This window comes from Paralichthys olivaceus, chromosome 12 (genome assembly GCF_024713975.1).
Source record: "Paralichthys olivaceus isolate ysfri-2021 chromosome 12, ASM2471397v2, whole genome shotgun sequence".
Lineage (NCBI taxonomy): Eukaryota > Metazoa > Chordata > Actinopteri > Pleuronectiformes > Paralichthyidae > Paralichthys > Paralichthys olivaceus.
Window position 1 is genome coordinate 21,651,262 of NC_091104.1, and position 21,035 is coordinate 21,672,296.

The window sequence follows — 21,035 nt, forward strand, 5'->3', positions numbered from 1 at the left end:
ACCACATTAACAACAAAGCCAGTTTTGCAATGACAGTGGATCAAGAGTGAATGTAAAATAAAACCTGGGTCTCTAACTGTGGTGGGTGGCCGTCTTTTACGACTCAAGTCAGTACGAGTTCCCCAGATTAGCTTTTAGCTCAACCACTTACACTGACTTCTGCTCAAGTCTTTGTGTGCAGCTAAGAACAGAAGAAATTCTACAAAAGTACTAATAAATCATGGGATCAGAGAAAGAAATCCTCTTCTGAGTCATTTCCATCATAATCCTTAATGCCTCTCAGTGCGACGAAGTAAACTGATGCCTGCCTTATTCCCTAAGAAGCTCAGGCCGGCCTCTATTACTGCTGCAGCTGCTGTGGAAGTGAAAGTACCTACCTCTCCTTTCGCATTCTCGTGGGTCACAGAGGAATTGTTGCAGGATTTTAGTAATCTGAAGAAGGAAATGAATAAAATCAACACAAAGTCAGGACCACTGCTGAGCATAAAAAAAAAATCTATAATCTATCTTTTGATGTATGTGGAAGTGTTGCTGTGCCAAAGATGAATGGAGAGAGCTGGAAAAACTGATGACTCACTGATCTTCTTTGAAGTAAGTGAAGCCAACAAAGGGTAACTGATTTCCAACAAAGGCTTTAGGTGTGGGAAAAGTTTCTACATCGCCTTTGTCATCTTCAATCTCATCAAAGTTGCTGGTGTCTATGTCACTGCTCAGCTCTGGGACCACAGGAGCAACCGCTGGAGAGAGAGACAGAGATGGAGAAAGAAAAAGGGGTAAGGGGGGAAACGCTGGAAAAAGGAAGTGCTGTGTAATAAAACTCTGAAAGGACTAATAAATTATCTTGTTTTTTTTTTCTTCTGTTCATGTGCAGTTTGTATCCGAGTCATACAAAAGGCTAATTTTAAGAGCATGGCTGAATTGCATTGTCATACTGTCTCTGATGGTGTCAAAGGTCCACTGGTCGTTCTTAAAGAAAGGATGCCGCTTGATTTCCTCCACACCATTCCTGCCCAATCGCACCTCCCTCAAGACAAAGACAGTGAATGAGTTGTTGAGCAGTGAGTAACAAGTCCTTTTTTTCTGGTGTCAGGAAAACATGAACAACTGTCTTTTCTGAAAGTGACCAAATAAAAACTCAAACATCACAAACCAAACCAGCAGTAAACATTAAAGTGTGCTGACCCTGTAACTCTTCATACCTGTCAGTCAAGAAGGCACAGATGATATTCTTGGCATCTTTGGAGATCTCCACATCATCAGGAAAGTTTAAAGAGTTCTTATGGTCCATTATCTTACTGTACGTTCCCACCAGAGAGTCAGCGTAGAATGGTGTGTCACCTTTAAAGCAGATACAGAAAGTGAGCAGAAGAAACTAGTCAATAAGAACTATTTCTGCATTCTGGTTTTGTCCAGTCAATATGACCGTAAGAGTTGTTTACTGACCAACAAGCATCTCGAAGATGAAGACCCCAACAGACCACCAGTCACATTCTCTCCCATAATAACCATCTCCACCCTGGGACTTGAGCACCTCAGGAGAGATGTAGTCTGGAGTCCCGACAGCGGTGTCACAATGCACCATGCCAGTCTGCAGAGGAAAGCCAGGAATCAGTACAAATCAGAAAATCACAATGTGATATTATAGTCAGGCTGCAAAGAAGCTAAATCATGATCCAAAACTTGCTGTATAATCACTAGATTGCGTAATATGCTGATGAGGATACCAGTTATGTCATTACATCGCATCTGCATCCTAACATGAGTCAGGTTTCAGCACGTCATCTGTTTCCTTCTCTCCTACTCAGTCAACAGAATTTCTGATAAAACTGATCTCATTTTTATCTGTGAATGAAAAACATGCAACTGTGTTACAGTACAAGTATGAAACAAAACCTATTAAAGGCTCATTTATGCTGAACTTGAGATATGTACATAGAAACGGATGGAGCGTTCTGTCCATGCTCTGCGTTCAGCTCCATTCGCATTTGTGCAGGTCTACTGAACACTAATGGATATGGACAAACCAGACCAAATGGAGCAGTAGTACCAACAGAAATCATAGGGGGCAGCGTAGCCAATAGCTGAAGTGAGACAACGAGTAGTGGAACTTTTTGAGGACAGACTTTGCAAGTTGGTAAGAAACTACATTCATCTGCATGATGTTACTTTGTCAGGGCAGAGGGACAAACAGCCGCTTTCCCTCTTCCTTAAGAGGTTCCCTATTCCCTATCACAACATTCTCCATCATCGCCATGTTTGTTGTCACAAACTCTCGACTCTCCGCTGCACTCTAGTGGATGTAGCCAACACAAAGGACGCAATAGCGCATGTGTGCAGTGATGTTTACATAGATTGTTAAGAATGGATCTCTTTTCATATGCAAAGGTAAGATTAAAGAGCCTTAAGCCGACAAGTTAATCCAACTGTGGCTCTGCACTGCAAACATCCTGACTTCATAACTACAACTTTCAACATAGAATTAACCAAAGTCAAAGGCAAACGCTGTGCTCTGATTTCAGCTATATTACTTTATCCGCTGAGAGAATCATAAGCAGCAGAACATGTGTCTCACATAATGCACAGCCTCAGTCTGTGTAGCAACCTGTTGCTCCTCCTCCTCTCTGGTACTCACTGAATTGAGTAGGCACAGAGAGGTGCTTCTCCCTCACAGGGCTGTGCTTTGAAAAAGTAATTAAACAGGTCTAAAAGGTTTGTAAATCTTAGTCTAAGTATTCCAATCTGTCTGTAAACGCCCCCTTATGATGACGTTATTGAGACTCTTCTCGCCAACTAACTTTCGTGGGGAAATAGTTGTGATTCACCCCTGAAAAAGGCAGCAGTAGAAATAAACACATTTTCAGAAGCATGACATGCTGCTTTAACTCACAGTGTCCATCTTCATGCACGTTCCGAAGTCAGCCAGCTTGAGGTGTCCATGTCCATCTAGCAGCATGTTGTCTGGCTTGACGTCACGGTGGATGAAGCCCATTGAGTGAATGGCATCTAGGGCCATCACCACCTCCGCTGTGTAGAACTTGGCCCATTTCTCTGGCACGTCGTAGGTGCTGGTGAGGTTGACCAAGTCACCTCCTGGCATGTACTCCATCACCATGTAGAGGTAGTGCTCATCTTGGAAGGCACAGCACAACTGCACAGGGCACGCACAAGCTCTCATTACAAGAGAATGGCTATTAACATCATCTATTCATTATTTCTGTCGGACTGCAACGTAACATGAAATTAAATGTACGTTCAAAATATAAATGTAGCACAAAACTAATATCCTACATATAATTTGAAGAATCAAAGAATAGGAAAAAAGACATACATTCATCACAATCTGAAAACAATAGTGAATTATTAAATATCATACCTGCACAACCCATGGACTGTTGGCGAACGCCATTATGTCCCTCTCCTCCCAAAAAAAGGCGGAGTCTGAGCGCTTAATCATCTCAAACTTGCTCAGCAGCTTCATGGCATAAACCTTCTGAGAGGCTTTATGTCTGACCTGCATTGTGGTGGTGATAACAATAATTCGAATTTAGGATTCACATAAAAACACTTTGAAAAACAATTTGATGAGGTTATAGGGGAAAAATAGTCAGTGGCTGAGAGTTATTTCATCCTGACACATGATTCCACTTAAATGTTGTTCACTAAATGAACATTTTGAGCTCAGAATCTGCAGTAGTATACAAGAGCATTAGTTTCACAGTCTTTGATTAACTGAAGAGGCAGTGCATTGTTTATACAAAGTCACAATCGCAATGGATTTACATGTAGTTATCCTGAAAACCCAGACAGAGACATTTTCACTCTCATTATTACCATAGAAACAAAATAATGGAATAAATTGGTCTTAATTAAGAAATTGATTCTTCTTTTATTGTTTTTTCTGCACTGCTTATTTTCCTCTAATTTGAGTTATGTACATTGTCTATTATGATAATGAACTACACTGCACAAGGTAATTTTAATGATATCTTCCAGGTAAATGTCTGGTTAATTCTTTACTTCTGGTTAGTCCCCCTAATGGAGGCTAGTGTGCCACAACATGTGGGTGCATTTTTGTGTATCTTTGCCATGGATTAGTCACACCAATAAAGGCTTTTTATTTTTTTACATAGAAACAGTGCCTTGATATTTTTTCCCTTTTTGGTATCAAAAACCAAAATAATATTTACATCGATTAATACTCACCAGTTGGACTTCACCAAATGCCCCTCGACCGATGACTTTAACTCTGTCAAAGTCTTCAGACTTCATCTGGAGGTCTCGAATTTGTCCTATTACTTTCTCATCTGAAGATCAATGAACAATCTATTAATAATGTTGTCAATAATCAATAAAAGACAGAAGGCATATATCATCTGCCCCTCTCTCTGATTGTCAGTGACACAGAAAAACTACTTACATCTGTTTAAGAAGGTTTCAATGTTTTTGTTCTTGCGTAGTGCTGGATAGTCCAAGTCTAAGACCAGGGCGTTCATGGAGTCCTACATGGAGAGAAAGAAAACATCATCAGTCATGACATCATGTCATTAACATCCTCGTCTGCCATCTCAGAAGCATCTCAGGTTTCTGGTTCTCATTAAAACCATGAATGGTAGTGACCATCTCCTTGATCCAAAATGAACGTTTCACCATCGGCAAACAAATAAACATGACAAGGGCAGTAATGTATTAGGAAGTAGCTGCAAGCAGTCACATCACAATAAAGAGGATTAACAGTGGAATTGAGAGTCCGTCGTCACTATATCTTCGTCCTCAGCAAAGACATCAGCTGCAGCATAAAACTATTTAGTGCTGAAACAAAACTCATAAACCAGAGCGGATTGTGTGCAGTCACACAGCATATTAAAAGCCCACTGACTCATCGGCTGATCTTATCACTTCTTTCCCATAAACAGCAGTGAGTGTAATTAAGTGTAACTTTAAAACATCATACTGTCTGTCATACAAGTCTGCAAAAATACAGTGACACAACCAAGACTTGTCTACTCCTCCCATCCACTTTTAATTGCGCAAAAAGTTAAGTGATGTGTGATATTTTTCAATTTCAATACATTTTAGATGCAAACTAACCCAATACTGGACAAAGTATTCATGTTTTTGCTGAGTGTGAACGTCTGATGCTGCCAAGCTAGACATGGAATTCAAAAACAAAATGAAATAGACAAAGTGCAACCAAGTGGTGATTCCACATCCATCGTCCCCCTTGATGACAACTTAAATGCTCTTAAAAAATGGGCACAGCAAATTATGAAGCCTGCTGAGACACAGATTGCTCAATGCTTTGTGAATTTTGAAGTTGTTAAGAAAGCTACTCATCAGTTGGATTGAAAAATGAACTGAGTGCATTAATGTGTTCAATTGTTGGGAATTTGCATATATTTTTTGCATCTATTTGCATGTGTTTTCTTCTGCTGCAGTATGTTAAACTCTCAGAGTAACAATATGATGAGAGGGTCCATACTCTAAATTACCAAAAGCTGGCAAACATTAAACCTTGCCATTAAAGGCAGTAGAGAGCAGCATGAGAGTTGAACACTGCTGACTGCCTGTCGAAGAAGTTTATTTTCTGTATATTTTCTCATGACTTCTGCAGAACAAAAACTGTTCCACACCACTGCACGCTGAAAAGTCTGAATTTAAACAAACACCTTCACTCAAGCATTTCATTCAGTTCATTCAACTTGACTGACTGATTACATAAACAACTATATGCACAGAAAAGAAAATGGTTTTAACTGACAGATTTTTTTGACAGTGAAGCACGATGAATAATTTTTACATCTGCAGTGGGTGTGAGACATGAACCCACCTCCATATGAGGTGTAAAAACTGCATTTACCACACCACTGGCATTTGGGCACTTTCTACATATACTGTTGCTGATATAAAAAAGACATTGGTTTGCTCCGGGTATTGCAATGATTTGTGAACAAGTCTGTCAAAGGTGTGTAACATGTCAACAGTTTTATACTCCACAGATAGAATGTGTGTCGTAAGCTGCCCTACCAGGTGCAGCAGTTGGGATCTGGTCCACAGCACTGCAGCATTGTGTTAACTTAACTGAACACAAGCTGATTATTTGGTGCATTAAGTCTTATAATGGACCTGGGGTGATGTAGGGAAACAATTAAATAAGCAAAAGACAGACAGACGCAAAGCCTTAATTGTTACAGCCTGTAACCGTGAGGAAGTCATCTATCAACATCTGGCAGCTGTGCATTCCTCAACCATCAATGAGGAACTTTCTGAACATTAAAACAGGCCAAATGTTACAACAGAGAATACAAGAGCCCAAGTCTGACCCAGCTCTGTAAACCACTGTCTTTCAAACATGTCTTTCTCCCATTGTTGCAGTGACAGATAGGATGACACAACTTGTTTCATGTTTCCTTTGTACATCTCTTTTGCCTTTTTCTGCAGCTCTCCCTCCATCTTATCTGCCTGTCCTCCTGCTCTCTCCATCATTCTCCGCTTGGCTGCAGTCGGTCTGCAGCGAGCTGCACCCTCTGTTTCATCATCTCAACTTCACTTCCCCATTAAAGGACTGACCTCACACAAACTACTATTTAAGGAAAAAAAACACACGCCGGGGGGTGGAGAGGGGTTGCCAAGTGCGTGTGCACGTACGCAAACACGCGCACATGCACAAGGATCTCCCTCCGAGCACGACGGGACAGGAAATGATCCACCCCACCCCGGGGCTGGCAGATAATTTTGGTGTGTCATGAAGCTTGTCCCTGTGTGCAAGTCATTTCCTCTGAGCCAGCATTCTCTGCCACGGGCACTTCATTTGTCTGCAGCCCAAAAAAAATATGGACATGCATGGCTGCTGCAGGTACAACCATGTATGCAATGCATCTGTTACCTGCAAGTTCCTCATAGTAACCTCAGAGCCATATACCGCATATGCAAACTCCAGGGCCACGATGTCTGTAAAGCTGAATGCACTGAACTCCAGATATTCTCCTGAAATTATCTGGAGGGGCTGTGTGTGAGAATGCAAATGTCTGAGTCAGTTTCTGTCAGACGTTCTCTAGAGCCCTCTAGTAAAAACATTCACCAAATTCACAATGAGGGCAATACTGAAAAATAAAAGTAATTAATTAAAAATGGAATACAAAGATCAGGATGAAATAGAAGTGCTATACCCAGACACTGACACTATTTAGTGTATCTAAATAACTACCAACTCACCTTTAAAGTGAAAATATACTTTTTATGTAGGTCTATGTTTTTATGAGAAATGAAAGATTGCTGGTTTATTAAAAAATTGACTTTTTGTTATTATCATTTCAATAAATGGTTTCATAACAACTTATGGTCCAAATATCAGCAGCCTGTGGGTACATGCTAAAGTCTATAACATGCTGTGGTGCATTTGCTTTCCTGTCCTGTGCAATGGCAGGAGAACATGAATGACGCACTTACAAAGCAAACAGTGACAAGTGTCGCTAAACTGTTCAGAAGTGTTGTGTGTATTGTGAGGAAAAGGTTATGTGAGCATGTGAAGAACGGCAGCAATCCAACATCACCAACATATAGTTGAAGTCTATAGTTGTAGGTGTTACAATCTCAACAACAAAGCAGCATGGCAGGTACTCGCCTCAGATTCACAAAATTCCAAGTTTGGACATGAAAATGCAAATGACAAAAGTAGTTTGTTGACAGTTGCCACGTGAAATACTAAGTAAACACTGTGTTGCTACAGTTGGATTTGCTACATTAGCAAGACATTCCCCCATCTGCAAACTGGACCTCATGGCGGCATATTATCCCTCTGTCTGTCATTTCTATATCTCCACATTAAACAAGATTAATCAAGCGTGGAGGAAAGACAAATAAATACATGTTACCCTGGTGACTGGTGGCTCTTTACATCTCTGCAGAGGAGACACAGAATTATGTTAGTTAATGTTTGTGACAGCTTTGTTTTGTTTGCTCTGCAAATCAAGCTGAACTTTAATATCTGGATTATATGGCTCGAGACAGAAAAGGGGGGGTAGTCTGAGTTGTGTTTATGAGGGTGTAAGTCAACAGAACCCTTTAGCCTGTGCTGACAGTACTATTCAAAGTGTGCAGGATATTTTGCTATTGAAAATAGGAGATATTCCCATATGCTTTATTATTTATTGAAGTACTTAAATAAACTACATTGGCACATTTTTAATATCAGGTTTGCAGGGATTCCACAGGTCATGCATAATAAACTGTTCAGTGCATTGGGGTTACACGAGAGAGATGGCTCGATGCAGCTGCTCTAATCTGCCTCCATTAGTATTATTGTTTAAAAGAATGCCAACAAGGCTCTGGAGGACATTTTGCAGGTATTTATAAATATTAAATAACAGACAAGTGTCTGGGGATGTGTAAAGCTTGATCCATAATTTAAACTTTAATGCATCTGACATTTCTGGACCTACTCCAGACAGTCATTGATCCTCCCTCCCTTGTCCACGGTCATGTTAGGGAATGTTTTTCGTAACAATCGATCTAAATAATTACAAACCCTGATGACAGTTTCTATAGCACACTTTGGACATACGGGACATTTTTTCTATGCAGCTACTTCCTGGGCTGATAGGAGTATCTGTCCACTTAGGCTTATCAGTATAAGTTGTTATGTGTCTATTAGATTGCACTCCAGCATGTTATCTATGCTATACTGCAATCCAGCCAATGGGTTATGGCTGGTTGCTAAGCAACATACAACTGCAAAATACAAAGAGTTGAACAGAGTTGAAGCTACAGAGAAGCAGCAGGCAGGAGTTTTATAAGCACATTCTATTCTTTTCCTTTTTATTTACACAACCTGCTGTTGACATTACAAAGCTGTCGTTCTCCCTTTGCCTGCTTCCACTTTTTAATCACCCTATAAAAAGCCACGTGGATCCACCACTCAGGAATGAGATGATGTTAACCTGAAAGGAGCTAAACACAATAAAGAATCACCCAGCTATTCAAAGCCTCTCCTGCTCCATCTGCAGACTTTCCCAAAAGGAATAGGCCAATGCCCGTCTCGTCACTAGGCATGTGGAACAGAAACAAGCAGCACTGCTCTGGGCTTTAAAAGGATTCAGTAGAAAGTTAATGTTTTGATTGAATTCCAGCAGTTTTAAAAATAGTTGTGGGGATAAATTGTGGGCCAGGCAGAGTGAGGGGGCCGTGCCAGGCAGAGCCCGTAAACTCCTCAAGAACGACACAACAGCAGGAATCCTGCAGCGGCCCCACAAATAGCACTGCTAATGTCTCCACAGGGAATGACATGATTATGTCTTACTCTTGTGTTTGACAGATTCCTGTCCCATGTTCCTGTGCCATATGCTTTTTTGGCATCCATGCTTTATTATAAAGTACCGTGAGGAATGTGCCAGGAAAATACCCTGGACTGCATGAGACAGTAAAGTCATGCTGCATGTAGAACTTAAAATCAGCTCTCTAAAAGTGAATAAATGTTCCACTGAGGGAAATAAAGAAGTGATAAAAGAAGAAAAAGGTATGGCAGTGATCAATACCAGTTCAAACTGCCATCCAGTCATGCACTTTTATGTCCCGCATGTATTCAACGCAAATGAACACATACACAACTTAAAATCTGTGCAATATCAGGTGTGAAAGTAATTCTAGCTTCACTAACCCTTTGAGAGGAGGTGGGTTTTAAGGCGTTTTAATCAAGTGGAAAAGGAAAATTGAGAAAAAAAACACTCGTTGTTTGAAATGCTCATAATTCGTCAGTGGTGAAAATCTGTGGTGGATAAAAGCCGTATTTCAAGGGAGCCATGAGCCCTAAAGGCTGGGTACTACTAGATTAACCTACCGATTATTTCAATTTCAGTTGATCATAAAGTTACCAAAGCCCATGAACACATTAAAATGTCATGTTTTGTCGGACCAACAAACCATCACAAAAGAGCAACAAAGACAAAACATATTCACTTTTGTGAAGCTGGACTTGTAAAATGTTCTTGTAAATGAATGTACCATCCAAATAGAGACTAATAACTTAAACTGACATTACCACAGGCCTTATTGACCTGGGGCAATAAAGAACCTGAATCAGGAAAGCCATAGTGGGCCAAATGAAAAATAACCCAGGGTTGATGTCATTAAGTTTGGTTTAATTTTCAATCCTTTGGTATGAACAAGATTAAATCTGTGTATGAAAATGTTCAGCACTGGCACAAACTATTGTAATTATAACAGCCAGCTTCAAGTCCAAAACACTGCTCATCTAAACTCTGCCACACATGTGCACTGTACAAATGTTCTTGTTTGGGTTTGTTGAAGGAAATGAAAGCTGTGTGAACCAGGAGACAATCATAACTGTTTGGTAATGTGCTCTATTGTTCTGTTGTTGCTGCTGGATGCAGCTTGTGTGTTGCTAAGATCAACTGAATAATGTGTTTGCTTGTGAAAATGAATACAAATGCGTGTCCATGAGTACCCAGAACTGTGCATATGCGCGTGCGTGTGTGTAGGAGGTTGTTTCACCAGCAGGTTGTGATGGAATGATAATTCACTGAGGCCAGATGGATGAGTTATGCATTATGTGTGGGAGACTTCTGTTCTCTGCTCGCTCATGAAATCATTTTAAAACTAAAAATACACTAAGACGCAGGTGTCAAACTTTTGGCCACAACTGACTTGAAGTTTCAGTAAAACAGGTTTTACATATTGCAGCCGCCGTTCACCGCAGTGGACGTTGATTAAAACATTTCACGTCCCCATTATTTTGATCAATATGGGAAGTGAAAGTTCTTCAAAAGTCAAAGCATCTAACAAAAACTACGTAAAAAGATTCCTGGGTCCTGTTTTATTGCCCAAAGCTAAAAAGAGAATATTCACACTTACGTAAATGGTTTAACTTAAATCACACTGCAATGTTCTTGAATGTAATGTTGTGTGCAGGGTCACAGTTTCTCAGCCCCGGTCCTCATGTCTAGACATGGAGATCCACCAGATTAAGACAGATCTCAGGGTGTATCCATATGCTTTCACATGACAACCATATACCACTGTAAACACATGCATCCTATTCCAGCTTTGCTTGTATAGTGGATGTCCCATCAGCACTGGTGAAATTCAATGTTGTTTGTTTAAGGTTTTATCATATGACTGAAACAGATGGGCAACTCAACTGAAGCATAGAGTTAGTAATAATAATTTGAGCTTAAGCAATGTTTTTGTTTTTTCTGGACACACACCATATCCATTTATTTCTAGAGCTGCAGTTCTTCCTCATTTTTTACATTCCATTTCACATCCCTGAGAGGTGGATCTTGGACCTGCTCATGCCCTGTGCTGTTTGTCCAAGGTATTATATAATGTGTAATCAAGGTGCTGTGAAGTATGTGTATATTCATTTGGTGTGTGTGTGTGTGTGTGTGTGTGTGTGTGTGTGTGTGTGTGTGTGTGTGTGTGTGTGTGTGTGTGTACTTTTTTTCTCAGCTTGTCATGAAGGTTTTGTTTGCAGGCTGGGGATATCCTTTTGCCATTTATGCAGAAATAACGAAGGTCCAGATTTTTCGCTGAAGAAATGACTTTGTAAATATTGTAGACATAATGTGCCGGCCAGTACAATAGTTAACAGCAGTGTGTTGTACTGATGACAGCAGTGGGTCAACAACAATCTCACCAACGAATTCAGTTCCATGTGTAAAATAAACCAACAAAGAGACAAGTAAAAATATGAAATCCTTGAAAGAGGTTATAATGGTGGATTACTATTTATTACCTCACACCTACATTGTTTGGTCCAAACCTTCTGAATTTTCAGTTAAGTCCAAAACAAAATATCAGATGTGAAAGGTTCAAACCAAAGAACCAAACCTTAGGCCAACCAAAAGAGGTTGTCTCGGTCCGGATCAAATAACCATGGATGTTTTTATTTGCAGTAAGACAGCATTTTTGGACAGTTTGGTCTATAACAGGAAGCTGAGACATCATTAAGTAACAGAAAAAGTGGAAGTAACTCACAGGAATGGTTGTGGTCTTCACCTCTGACAATATAATGTTTGAACACTGAGAATATTAATTTTGCTGGTGGCAATAAAATATACATTACAGAAGTCATGAAATTAACTAAATCAATTGGTTCATTTATTTTCTTCATTAAAATTGAAAGACAACTTTTATCTTTGCACTTTATTCAAAGAAGTTAGCGAATATGTAACCAAATACACATCAACGTCAGAGGCACGCCCGTCTACAAACAAATCAATGTCAAGTAGAGGTAGAAGCAGCTCGCGTAGGTGATGACGGCAGGACATGCAGGCAAAAGTCTTGAGTACACACCCTAAGTTGCAGTGTGAAAACCAAACTAAAATGATCAAATGTACACAATGTAAACAACCCTCAGATAGAGCCAGGTTAACTGTTTCCAAACTTTGTCCAGTCTATCTAAACCAACAAGCTGCAGTCTGTATCAACATGGACATTAAAGTTTTCTCCATTTTCTCATCTAACCCCATTATGAGAATATAGGGTAAAATAAGGTAAAACTCCTACAGGAAAAACTGAAGTGAGCAAATAGAAATATGTGCTGCTCATTGAAAGCACTGGCACAAATATTTGTATTTTAGAAAAACCTCTGGTAGGCTTTAATAATCAGGGTAAACCATGAACAGTCCTGAGTCACGTGTGACATTTGGATTTTCAGACTCCAGGAGGGCTTCCACACTAAGAAGACACCAGGTCTTCTTTACTGGAGTGGAGCAAACCCCCCCCCCCCAAAAACTAGCCCGTCTCACCAGAGGAGGTGTGGAGCAGAGAGACTGGCTTGTTTTGCAGAAAAAAAATTGGCTGGGGCCACCGTCCCCAGTGCCTTATAAGGCAGTGTTTCTGTCCAGCTAGCACGCTGAAGCTGGGACTGCTGTTGCTTGCCTGAGAGCAACTCAACTGCACTCCAGAGACAGATCGGACACTCAGGTTGACTATCTGGGTAAGGACACGGAGGGGGTATCCCCACCTCCCTGAAGAACTGCACATGGAAGGATGGGGGGTGGGGGTGGGGGAGAGGCAATAAGATAAGAAAGGAACAAAGAGGATGGAGAAAAAGTCAGATGGGAGATGCTGGGTGAGATGAGTGATGGTGGGAGTAAGGGTGGGCGAACTTTTTCAAAAAAAAATCACAACATTTATGAACACACAAACCATGATCTGAACTGGGATTTCATCTTTATCGGTCCAGAACATCCAGCATGACATTGTTTTTAAAATGCTCATTGCCACGCCACTGACATCGAGTCCTCCTGATCCGCCAACTATGCTCCTCGTCTTGCATGTGATACAATTTCTAATTTAGCACAGCCATTTAGCAGGCATCATTCTGTTGATCTGTGAGCATAGCGTGGATACACAATGTTTTGTTTTAATATTAGTGGGACATTAGATTGGGGATTTTTTCTAAATCGCTCAGGGTATAAAATCCTCAGATCACTCACCCCTTTGTAGGAGATGGAGAAATCTGGGAGAAAGAAAAAGACACTAAGCAAAACAATACAAGTGTATTACATGACTCAATGGCTTTGTTACCCAATTCTGAATAAGGAGAGCATTACACTGAATGAACATAAGGGTCTAATGGGTACTGTCCCCTACAGAGGATCTGGAAGACATCACACCAACTCTTAGCTATTTATAATCCTTCAGTCTTAAGTGCTGCGCATGAAGTTATCTGTCTGTACCCAGGCTGCAGCTGAATCAAAAGGCCCTGGACTGGAGCTACAGTTAAATACCTGCAGTGTGTTTAACAAGCTGGAGAGGAGGGGCTGGCCTGCAGGCTGAGGGAGAGCCAGAGCCAGAGAATAAGAGATAAGACTGAAAAGTGAAAGGGGAAAGTGCAGTCATTCGCTGGGACTTTGAGCCCCATATATAGCTGCCAACTATTTACTCAGTGAGGTCATTTCCTTTAGGACGGCAGAAAGGCAACTTAGGCGACTTGCAATCAAGTGTCCGTATTTTTTTTTATCTCGAAAAATGCCCTTTCTTTTGCTTGCCCTCAACAATCACTCCTTGTGCTTGGAGCTGCCAAGTAACTTCAGTCAGCAGTGGTGTGTTGCCAAAAACAGATCACCACAGTTTGCACAAGGGGGAAGAATGCTGAGACTTCAGGTTACATCCAATCGAATGCTGATCGGGGCAATATAGTGATTAGCCGCTTTTTTGACTGCAGTGTAAGGAGGCATTAAAGCACCATTTATGTGATTTTTGCTGGCTATTCTGGAAGCAGGAGTGAATTAGAGGTACATTAAATATGACATTATTTACAGAGAAACCTCTGCTCCTTGAATCAAATGATCCTAGAGGTACTATGCTGTAATTACCAGCTGATAAATGGTCAGCTTTCTCAAAATGAAGGTCACTGAGTTTACTTGATAGATGCTGCAGATTCCTCCCTGGCAGCTTTTCTTATCCTCAGATTAGTCAGCCCACTGCTCCTGAAATTAATTACAGACTTTCTCTTAATAAGTTGTTATATAGGAGACGATCCAGAAACCAAACAAGCAGCTCCTTCCAATTCTATTTTTTCCTGTTGCTATGCCACAATAGCAGGGGCTTTGTGTGTGTACTGAATATGAGCCTGTTTGCAATTATTATGGCTCTTGAAATATGCATGTTTTTTATTCAACCTGCAAAAAAGGACATTTCTGAGCCCTCTATGTCTTTGTGTGCGTAAATGTGCTTGAATCACACCCAGAGAAGCAAAACTTCTTGATCCCAGTGACAGCGCTGAGGCTGCTAAAAATGGAAAACTGCAGCCTGTTCTCTCCTACGCATGCTTCCCACTCAACTTTTGTCTCAAACACTCAACACCTCTATCTCTCTGTGGCCTGCATGGAGGAAGTAAACACCACTGATCTTCTAGCAAATTTTCTGCTCAATGTTTTAAGGGAAGAGGGAATAGACAAGGGGAGCCTCAAGTAGCATGGAGGGGGAACAGGGGAGGAGACGGACAGGGGGGCCCCAAGCTAGATGGGGCCCATTAAAAGGGGTGAGGTGATGCTTTTTAAGATAGACCTGACAGTGTGTTTGCCCTCTGTCAGATCCAGTTAGGGGGCCCAGAAATCCAAACACCACCACTCCAACAGATGTACGTTTACAGCTAAAGAAGGCACTGTGACACCGTGCTGGCTACAAAGTGCACAAAGTACAAAGTGTTCAGTTTTCAAAGTACAGTTCAGCTCAAATGATAGTGATTCCAGCTTGCTCTGGGAAACGCTTCATCTTAAATTCAAATTTGTTAGTTCCTGTGGAGAAATATCCAGAACCAACGCCAGAATATACTTTTTGGCAAAGAAGTGTTAATCTGTAGTGTCAGTAGATCTTCTTTCCAACTTTCACCCAATGTCACCGATATACACTGGTATAGCTGAAGAATTTTTCCACTGCCTTACTCAGCTTTATGTCATCACAAAACTTACCAAAAAACATCTGTCAAAGGGCACATTCCTTATACTTCCTTAGTACACAGTTCAGAGTTTTGCACTAAGTCTTGTTTCCACTGCATTGAGACAAATTGTCCAAAACAAAGCACCAACTTCTAACATTTACACAAATGACCAATGGCTTCCTTTCTCCTCATAGTATTTACTGTACTGATGCAGTCTATCTATTTTATTTTGCCTGTGTATGATTCTCAAACATCCATTTCACAGCTCTGGTTCATCCATTATAAGAGAGAACTGCTACTTCATTTCAAGTCAGTCATTGAAGTCGTCAACAATTCAAATATCCAGGCTAGTCTATCATTTCATGTAAATGATGTTTAAATAAAGTTACTTCAACTTTACAGTTCTTCATCAAGACTTTACATGTGCCCAAATTTAAAATCTGTTTTAAAAACTCAGTTTATGACCCCTTCACCTCAGAGGGAAACTGTGTCACAAATATACCACTTCTCTTCCCTTAAGTTCAGCTGAGTACAGCTCAATAGAAAAGCTTTTCAATGGAACCAGTATGATTGACATGCTATAAACATCATTCAGGACCTGTATAATACTTGGGGATTCAAAATTACATTCAGAATTGGAAGATTAGGACGAATTATTGGGTTCGGCAGATACTTAAAGCATGAAAGCGAGCAACTGTTCATAGACAGGCCGCAGGCTTTAGGAAGGACATGTAAACACATATTTCAGGGAAAAGGAAATAAACAAATATAGGTAAATTTGAGTCCGATGTTTATCAATTCATTTTTAGTATCGTGTTAAGGATAGCGTGCTCTTTTGCATTGTTTTTGTGTGATATTGCTCTTCATATATTAATTTAAATGTAAAAATGATATAATCTGTGCATCCTAAGAGACCACAATGCAGCCCAGATATTACACACTCTAAGATTATTTGAGTCAGATGGGTTTTTTTCTTTTTTTAAATCAGATGTGAGTTTGGTCTGTTACTCAAATACACACACAACTGAATTTAACAGTGGGTGGACACCAACTCCCTAATCATCCATTAGAACAGGAAAGACCAGAGTGGGTGTGAGGATCTCATGGGCCGTGGGAGTATCCAGGGCTGGTGGGCCCAACTGTTACCGAGGCAGAAGTTGAATTAGTTAATATTGCCAATATATATTAGAAATGTTCGTCTCCATAGACACTGTGAGTGGGGGGCAATTCTTCCTGCTAGTTAATCCTAATCTGTGGGCTGGCTTCACAGAGCTGCACCGTCTGCACTGGTCATCAGGCCTGTCCTGTCTGCAGACTGTCTGTCCACCATGAGGACCTCACTTTGCCTGATCCTTCAAATCAATGCATTATTACAGCAAAGCATGCAAACACAAGTCAGAGTGAGGGGGGGTGCAGCCTTATAACTTGCAGAAATCAGGTGAAAATAGTCAAATGCTACTCTGCAGGTCTCAGTCTGCCTGAGGAGAACAACAAAGCTAACAGCTCGCAGCAGGTCACAACTGGGGAATAATAAGAGGGGGGGGGGGGGGTGCAAATACCAATAGTATAACGTTACAGAAGTGTGTGCATACGTGTCTAGCGTTTCAGCGACTACACAACATGGCATCATCAATAATCGATGAGGAGTCTCCCACTTGACTTACCAGCAAACTTTCCAGGTTGACTGAGGAGCGGGGGTCTCGGATCATGCCCTCCAGCTTCTTCAGCCGGGTTTCCATCCTCCTCTCGGCGCCCAGCGACATGACTGCGCTCGTTTTTAACAAACCTCGTAGAGATGGGAGTAATTGATTGAAGTTTTTCTTACATGGGAACCCTCTTTGTTCCTGGGTTAATGGCCGTGGGCCTAGCGGAGCAGCCCCGGGCTCACAGCCCACCCAACTCGCCTCCAACAGGAATACAGTGCACAATGAAAATACTCCCAGCGCGAGGAAAACACTCCACACACGACAAAAGTGGCAAAGTGAGCGGGCCCTCTGTCAGCCAGCGGTTCGGCTAATAAAGTTTACATTTGAATTTCACCCTCAGTTGAATGGAGGAGACATTTTCCCCCAAACTCGGCGATAAAGTTTGAATTTGGACACCGCAGCAACAGGCAGCGGCAGCAGGGCGTTTTCTTCGCCCCCTCTCCTCCCCTTCCCTTTGGGTCTCTGCTTTTAAAAAAAAAAAACCCCACTTCGGACTCGCTTCTTCCACAAAACTCCGCTTCGTTTCAGCCCATTCGCTGACGCCCGGAGCCCGGTGAGTGTCGTGGGTTTACCCCCGGTGCTGCCACAGCTCTGGACGGGCGACAACGTCTGTTCTCCCGCGCTGAATCTTTAATAAGCTCCCCTCGCTCTCTTCCTGGATTTCTTCTCGCATTTTCGCATCTGTCCTCCTCCTCCTCCCTCCCTCCTTCTTCTTCTTCTTCTTTTTCTTCTTCTTCTCCGTCCTCGCCTCAGGCTCCAGGCGAGAAAACATTCACGAGTTTCGCTCGAAGAGAAAAAGTCCTCCAGCCGCTGGATTCCTGCTCGTTCACTCGCATCTGCACAAACGCCGAGTCTCAAGTCTTTTCCCTCCCCCTTACAGCAGCACACCGAGGACTCAGTTACCCATAAGCCACCTGTCCTGTCCTCTGTAGCCCTCTACCTGTGTCTCACTTGTTTATACCTTCATGCTCACATCATAGAAAAACCACCGTACATCCATTCACTGAAATTAGATTGAAGTCAACACACTTTTACACATTTCCTACTTCAAAATAAAGTTAATTTCTGCATTGGGATCATTCCCAGCTAGCATACAGATGTGGGCCACTTCAGGAAATGATGCAGCAGCACTTGCGGTAGTGGTTGTTATCCTAAAGTGGCCCATTTTTGAACCAGCAAACATGGCCCCAATATCCCAAAACAAATGTGGGCCTTTTGGGGGAAACATGCTTTGCTCTCTGCAAAGTGCAATCTGGATGTGAAGCTAATGTGGCAGATGTGGTAAATGGTTAATAAGGCCCCGAATAGAAACGTATTCAAAAACTAATTCAGGCCACCTTTGGAGTGACATGCGGTGGCCCAGACCAAGGAGCGAACCCCCTCAAGTGCCATCCTTTCATTCTTCTGTGGTATGTGGGCCGGATGTGGGTTATGTGGGATGTGGAACAAATTTGGCTTTGGATGAAATGTTCCAGCTTTGTAAGATTCGTAATCATGGCTTTAAAATGTATCATACTGTAGGGAATTCCACATTAACACTTGTCCTGGCCTGTTCTTTTTATCCCTGCACCATTAATGAGGCTCCACTTCTTGACTTAGCTGGTCACTGGTTTCTGTTACCTTAATTTATTATAACTTTAAGCAAACTAACAGAACATAGTGTAAGGTGAGGTCAAAGACTGTGCTGATTGACCATCTCTCATATGTACCTGCATGTTTGCCGAGCCAAACTAGACTCAGTCCCCTTCCTTCCCTCTATCACAGCTCATCATCATCTGATTAATCACAATAGATGATAAATTAAATAATAAAACCAGAATAATTACTCAGAAAGTTCATTCAAATCAGAAGAATTTAAATTTGCTCACTAATTTATCAAATTTATGATAATATAATTTGCAAACAATGGTTCTAACAGCAGTAAAATACAGAATTATTAGTGGGAGCATTTCAAGGGACTTCCTGGGCAAAAAGCAAAAGGGACCTGGGTGGCCCTATATCGAACCAAAAAAAAGTGAGTGGCATGTTGTCTTGATAGATGGTTTCTGGTTTGGGCCGCAATTTAATGTCCGAACCCAACTGAGCCTGAGAGAAACTTAGACCCCAACCTGATTTTTCCCTGATTTCAGGCACCTCCATCTTAAAAATCAAGTAGAAAGCCCAGTCAACAGTACAAAACCTAACCTAAACCTGTATATCAGTTCCAAACTTTTGTCTAAACTCAGCCCAACTGGTCGTGTCCCATCAGGTTCCTTCAGGCTCAGATCATATATCCACACTCTACCTTGGTGCTGTTGCATTCTCCAGTACATAGCAGATCATAAGGGTCTCCCACACGATTGTTGTAGCTGTTGGCTAATGTAATCAGCCGTCTCAGGGGGCCCCCTCGGCTTGGGGCCCCAGGCAGTTGCCTGCTTTTTATACCCTGTTGCAACACCACTAATAATTTTCCACTCCCAATGCCAGTTTTCCAATTCAGCTTCATGTGAATCCATGTATTTCTGCAAAATTCTCGACAATGATCAATTATTCAACATTTAAAAATCCTGGTTTAATAATAATATCAAAGATAATTGGAATAGGATCAATCAGGAGATCATTTTAATCAACTTAATGATGATTTACAGAAATAATGTAATAATCTGATAACCTCTGAGTGTTTCTGTCAAATATGTTTCTGTGTATGAAGATATAATGTATTCTGTTTCACACAACAGAGGGAGCAGCTGGACCACAGATGAATCCACTCAGCTTAATCATTATGAACTTTTTACAGAAATGTTTTACTGATGTCACCTTCATTGATGCAATGCAAGATTAATTCAACTTGTAGCACTGTACATGTGTTATTCAATATACAGCTGGTCAGTATAGTGGTTTGCTTCCTCTAAGGAAATATTTGATTTCGCTAACAGGAAGTGATGCATTTACGTGTTCTTTCTCTGGAACAATTAGTTTGCATGTGGAGAAAATGGCACAGTAATGGAGCAGTCATACACACAAGCTCAAGCAAATCCTGGTAAAGGAGCAGATGCACTATTTACATTACATCACAGGATGGAAAAAACCAGATTAGTCAACCACCATAAAAATAATTGAATCTTGACTCATCATTTAAACTCAGTATGGGTTTTAAATTTAATGGCTAACACTGTTACTAATTTTATTCAATAAACATGTATTTATTGTAGATTGTGTTATTATTATTTTATGTCAAAAAGATTGCTGCATTGTTTTTCATGTCATTTGATTTAAATGGCTGATTTTTGTTAGGATTTCCTCTTGAAAAATGAATACAATAAGCACAAATAGTAGTAACTGGTTGTAACTGAAGTTTTCAGTAACTACTGTTTCTACTTCATGTGCTCTGCCCTCTAACAGACAATTTGGATAGTTCAATTCTATTAGGGACTGATGCACTTTTAGCTAGACCCCAATCCTGACCTCTCATGGCCAGCAGCTGACAGGGCAACAGAAAAAAACAAAAATACAACCCTAATCCCACAGTTCTGGCGCCACCCTCTTAACGGTCCCTAAACCCACATATACCCACCACACCAGGTCTGTGGTGTCAGTCCCCCTCAGACGGCACCGAATGAAACACCACGCTGGTGGTCATGTCTCTGAGGGACGACTGCACAAAGGTGGAAGTGGACAATCAGGACAGAACCAAGCAGGTGTCGTTCACTGATACACCCCCAAACAGAGCAGTAGAGGTTTGCGACCCCCCTAATTTAATGAGCCCTTTAGGCGCATTAAAGGCCACGGCTCTATACCTCCCAGTGGGGGGGCTCATACCCCCCTCCTGTGGATTGCATAATTGAGGAAGATGCTGAGCTGACAGAGGAGCCCCCTAAGCTTACATGGCATAACAGAGAAACAGCTGGCTGGAGTTCCACAGGTCCACAGTGCAGTCCATGTAG

The 21,035-nt window shown here is 41.4% G+C and overlaps 1 protein-coding gene across 6 annotated transcripts in view; it reads right to left on the reverse strand.

The window, feature by feature from the left end:
- The window catches only part of rock2a (rho-associated, coiled-coil containing protein kinase 2a), a 33,528-nt gene extending 15,550 nt beyond the window's left edge, over positions 1–17,978 (reverse strand). For all 6 annotated transcript variants that reach the window (XM_069535301.1, XM_069535297.1, XM_069535300.1 and 3 more), the window contains exons 1-10: positions 17,071–17,978; positions 4,418–4,499; positions 4,204–4,304; positions 3,374–3,511; positions 2,888–3,148; positions 1,444–1,588; positions 1,200–1,338; positions 933–1,024; positions 578–737; positions 378–432 (exon numbers count right to left, since the gene is read on the reverse strand). In XM_069535301.1, the coding sequence (XP_069391402.1) occupies positions 378–432; positions 578–737; positions 933–1,024; positions 1,200–1,338; positions 1,444–1,588; positions 2,888–3,148; positions 3,374–3,511; positions 4,204–4,304; positions 4,418–4,499; positions 17,071–17,169 (1,272 nt within the window). In that variant the 5' untranslated portion in view covers positions 17,170–17,978. The remainder of the gene's footprint in view (positions 1–377; positions 433–577; positions 738–932; positions 1,025–1,199; positions 1,339–1,443; positions 1,589–2,887; positions 3,149–3,373; positions 3,512–4,203; positions 4,305–4,417; positions 4,500–17,070) is intronic.
- Positions 17,979–21,035: the final 3,057 nt, after the last annotated feature.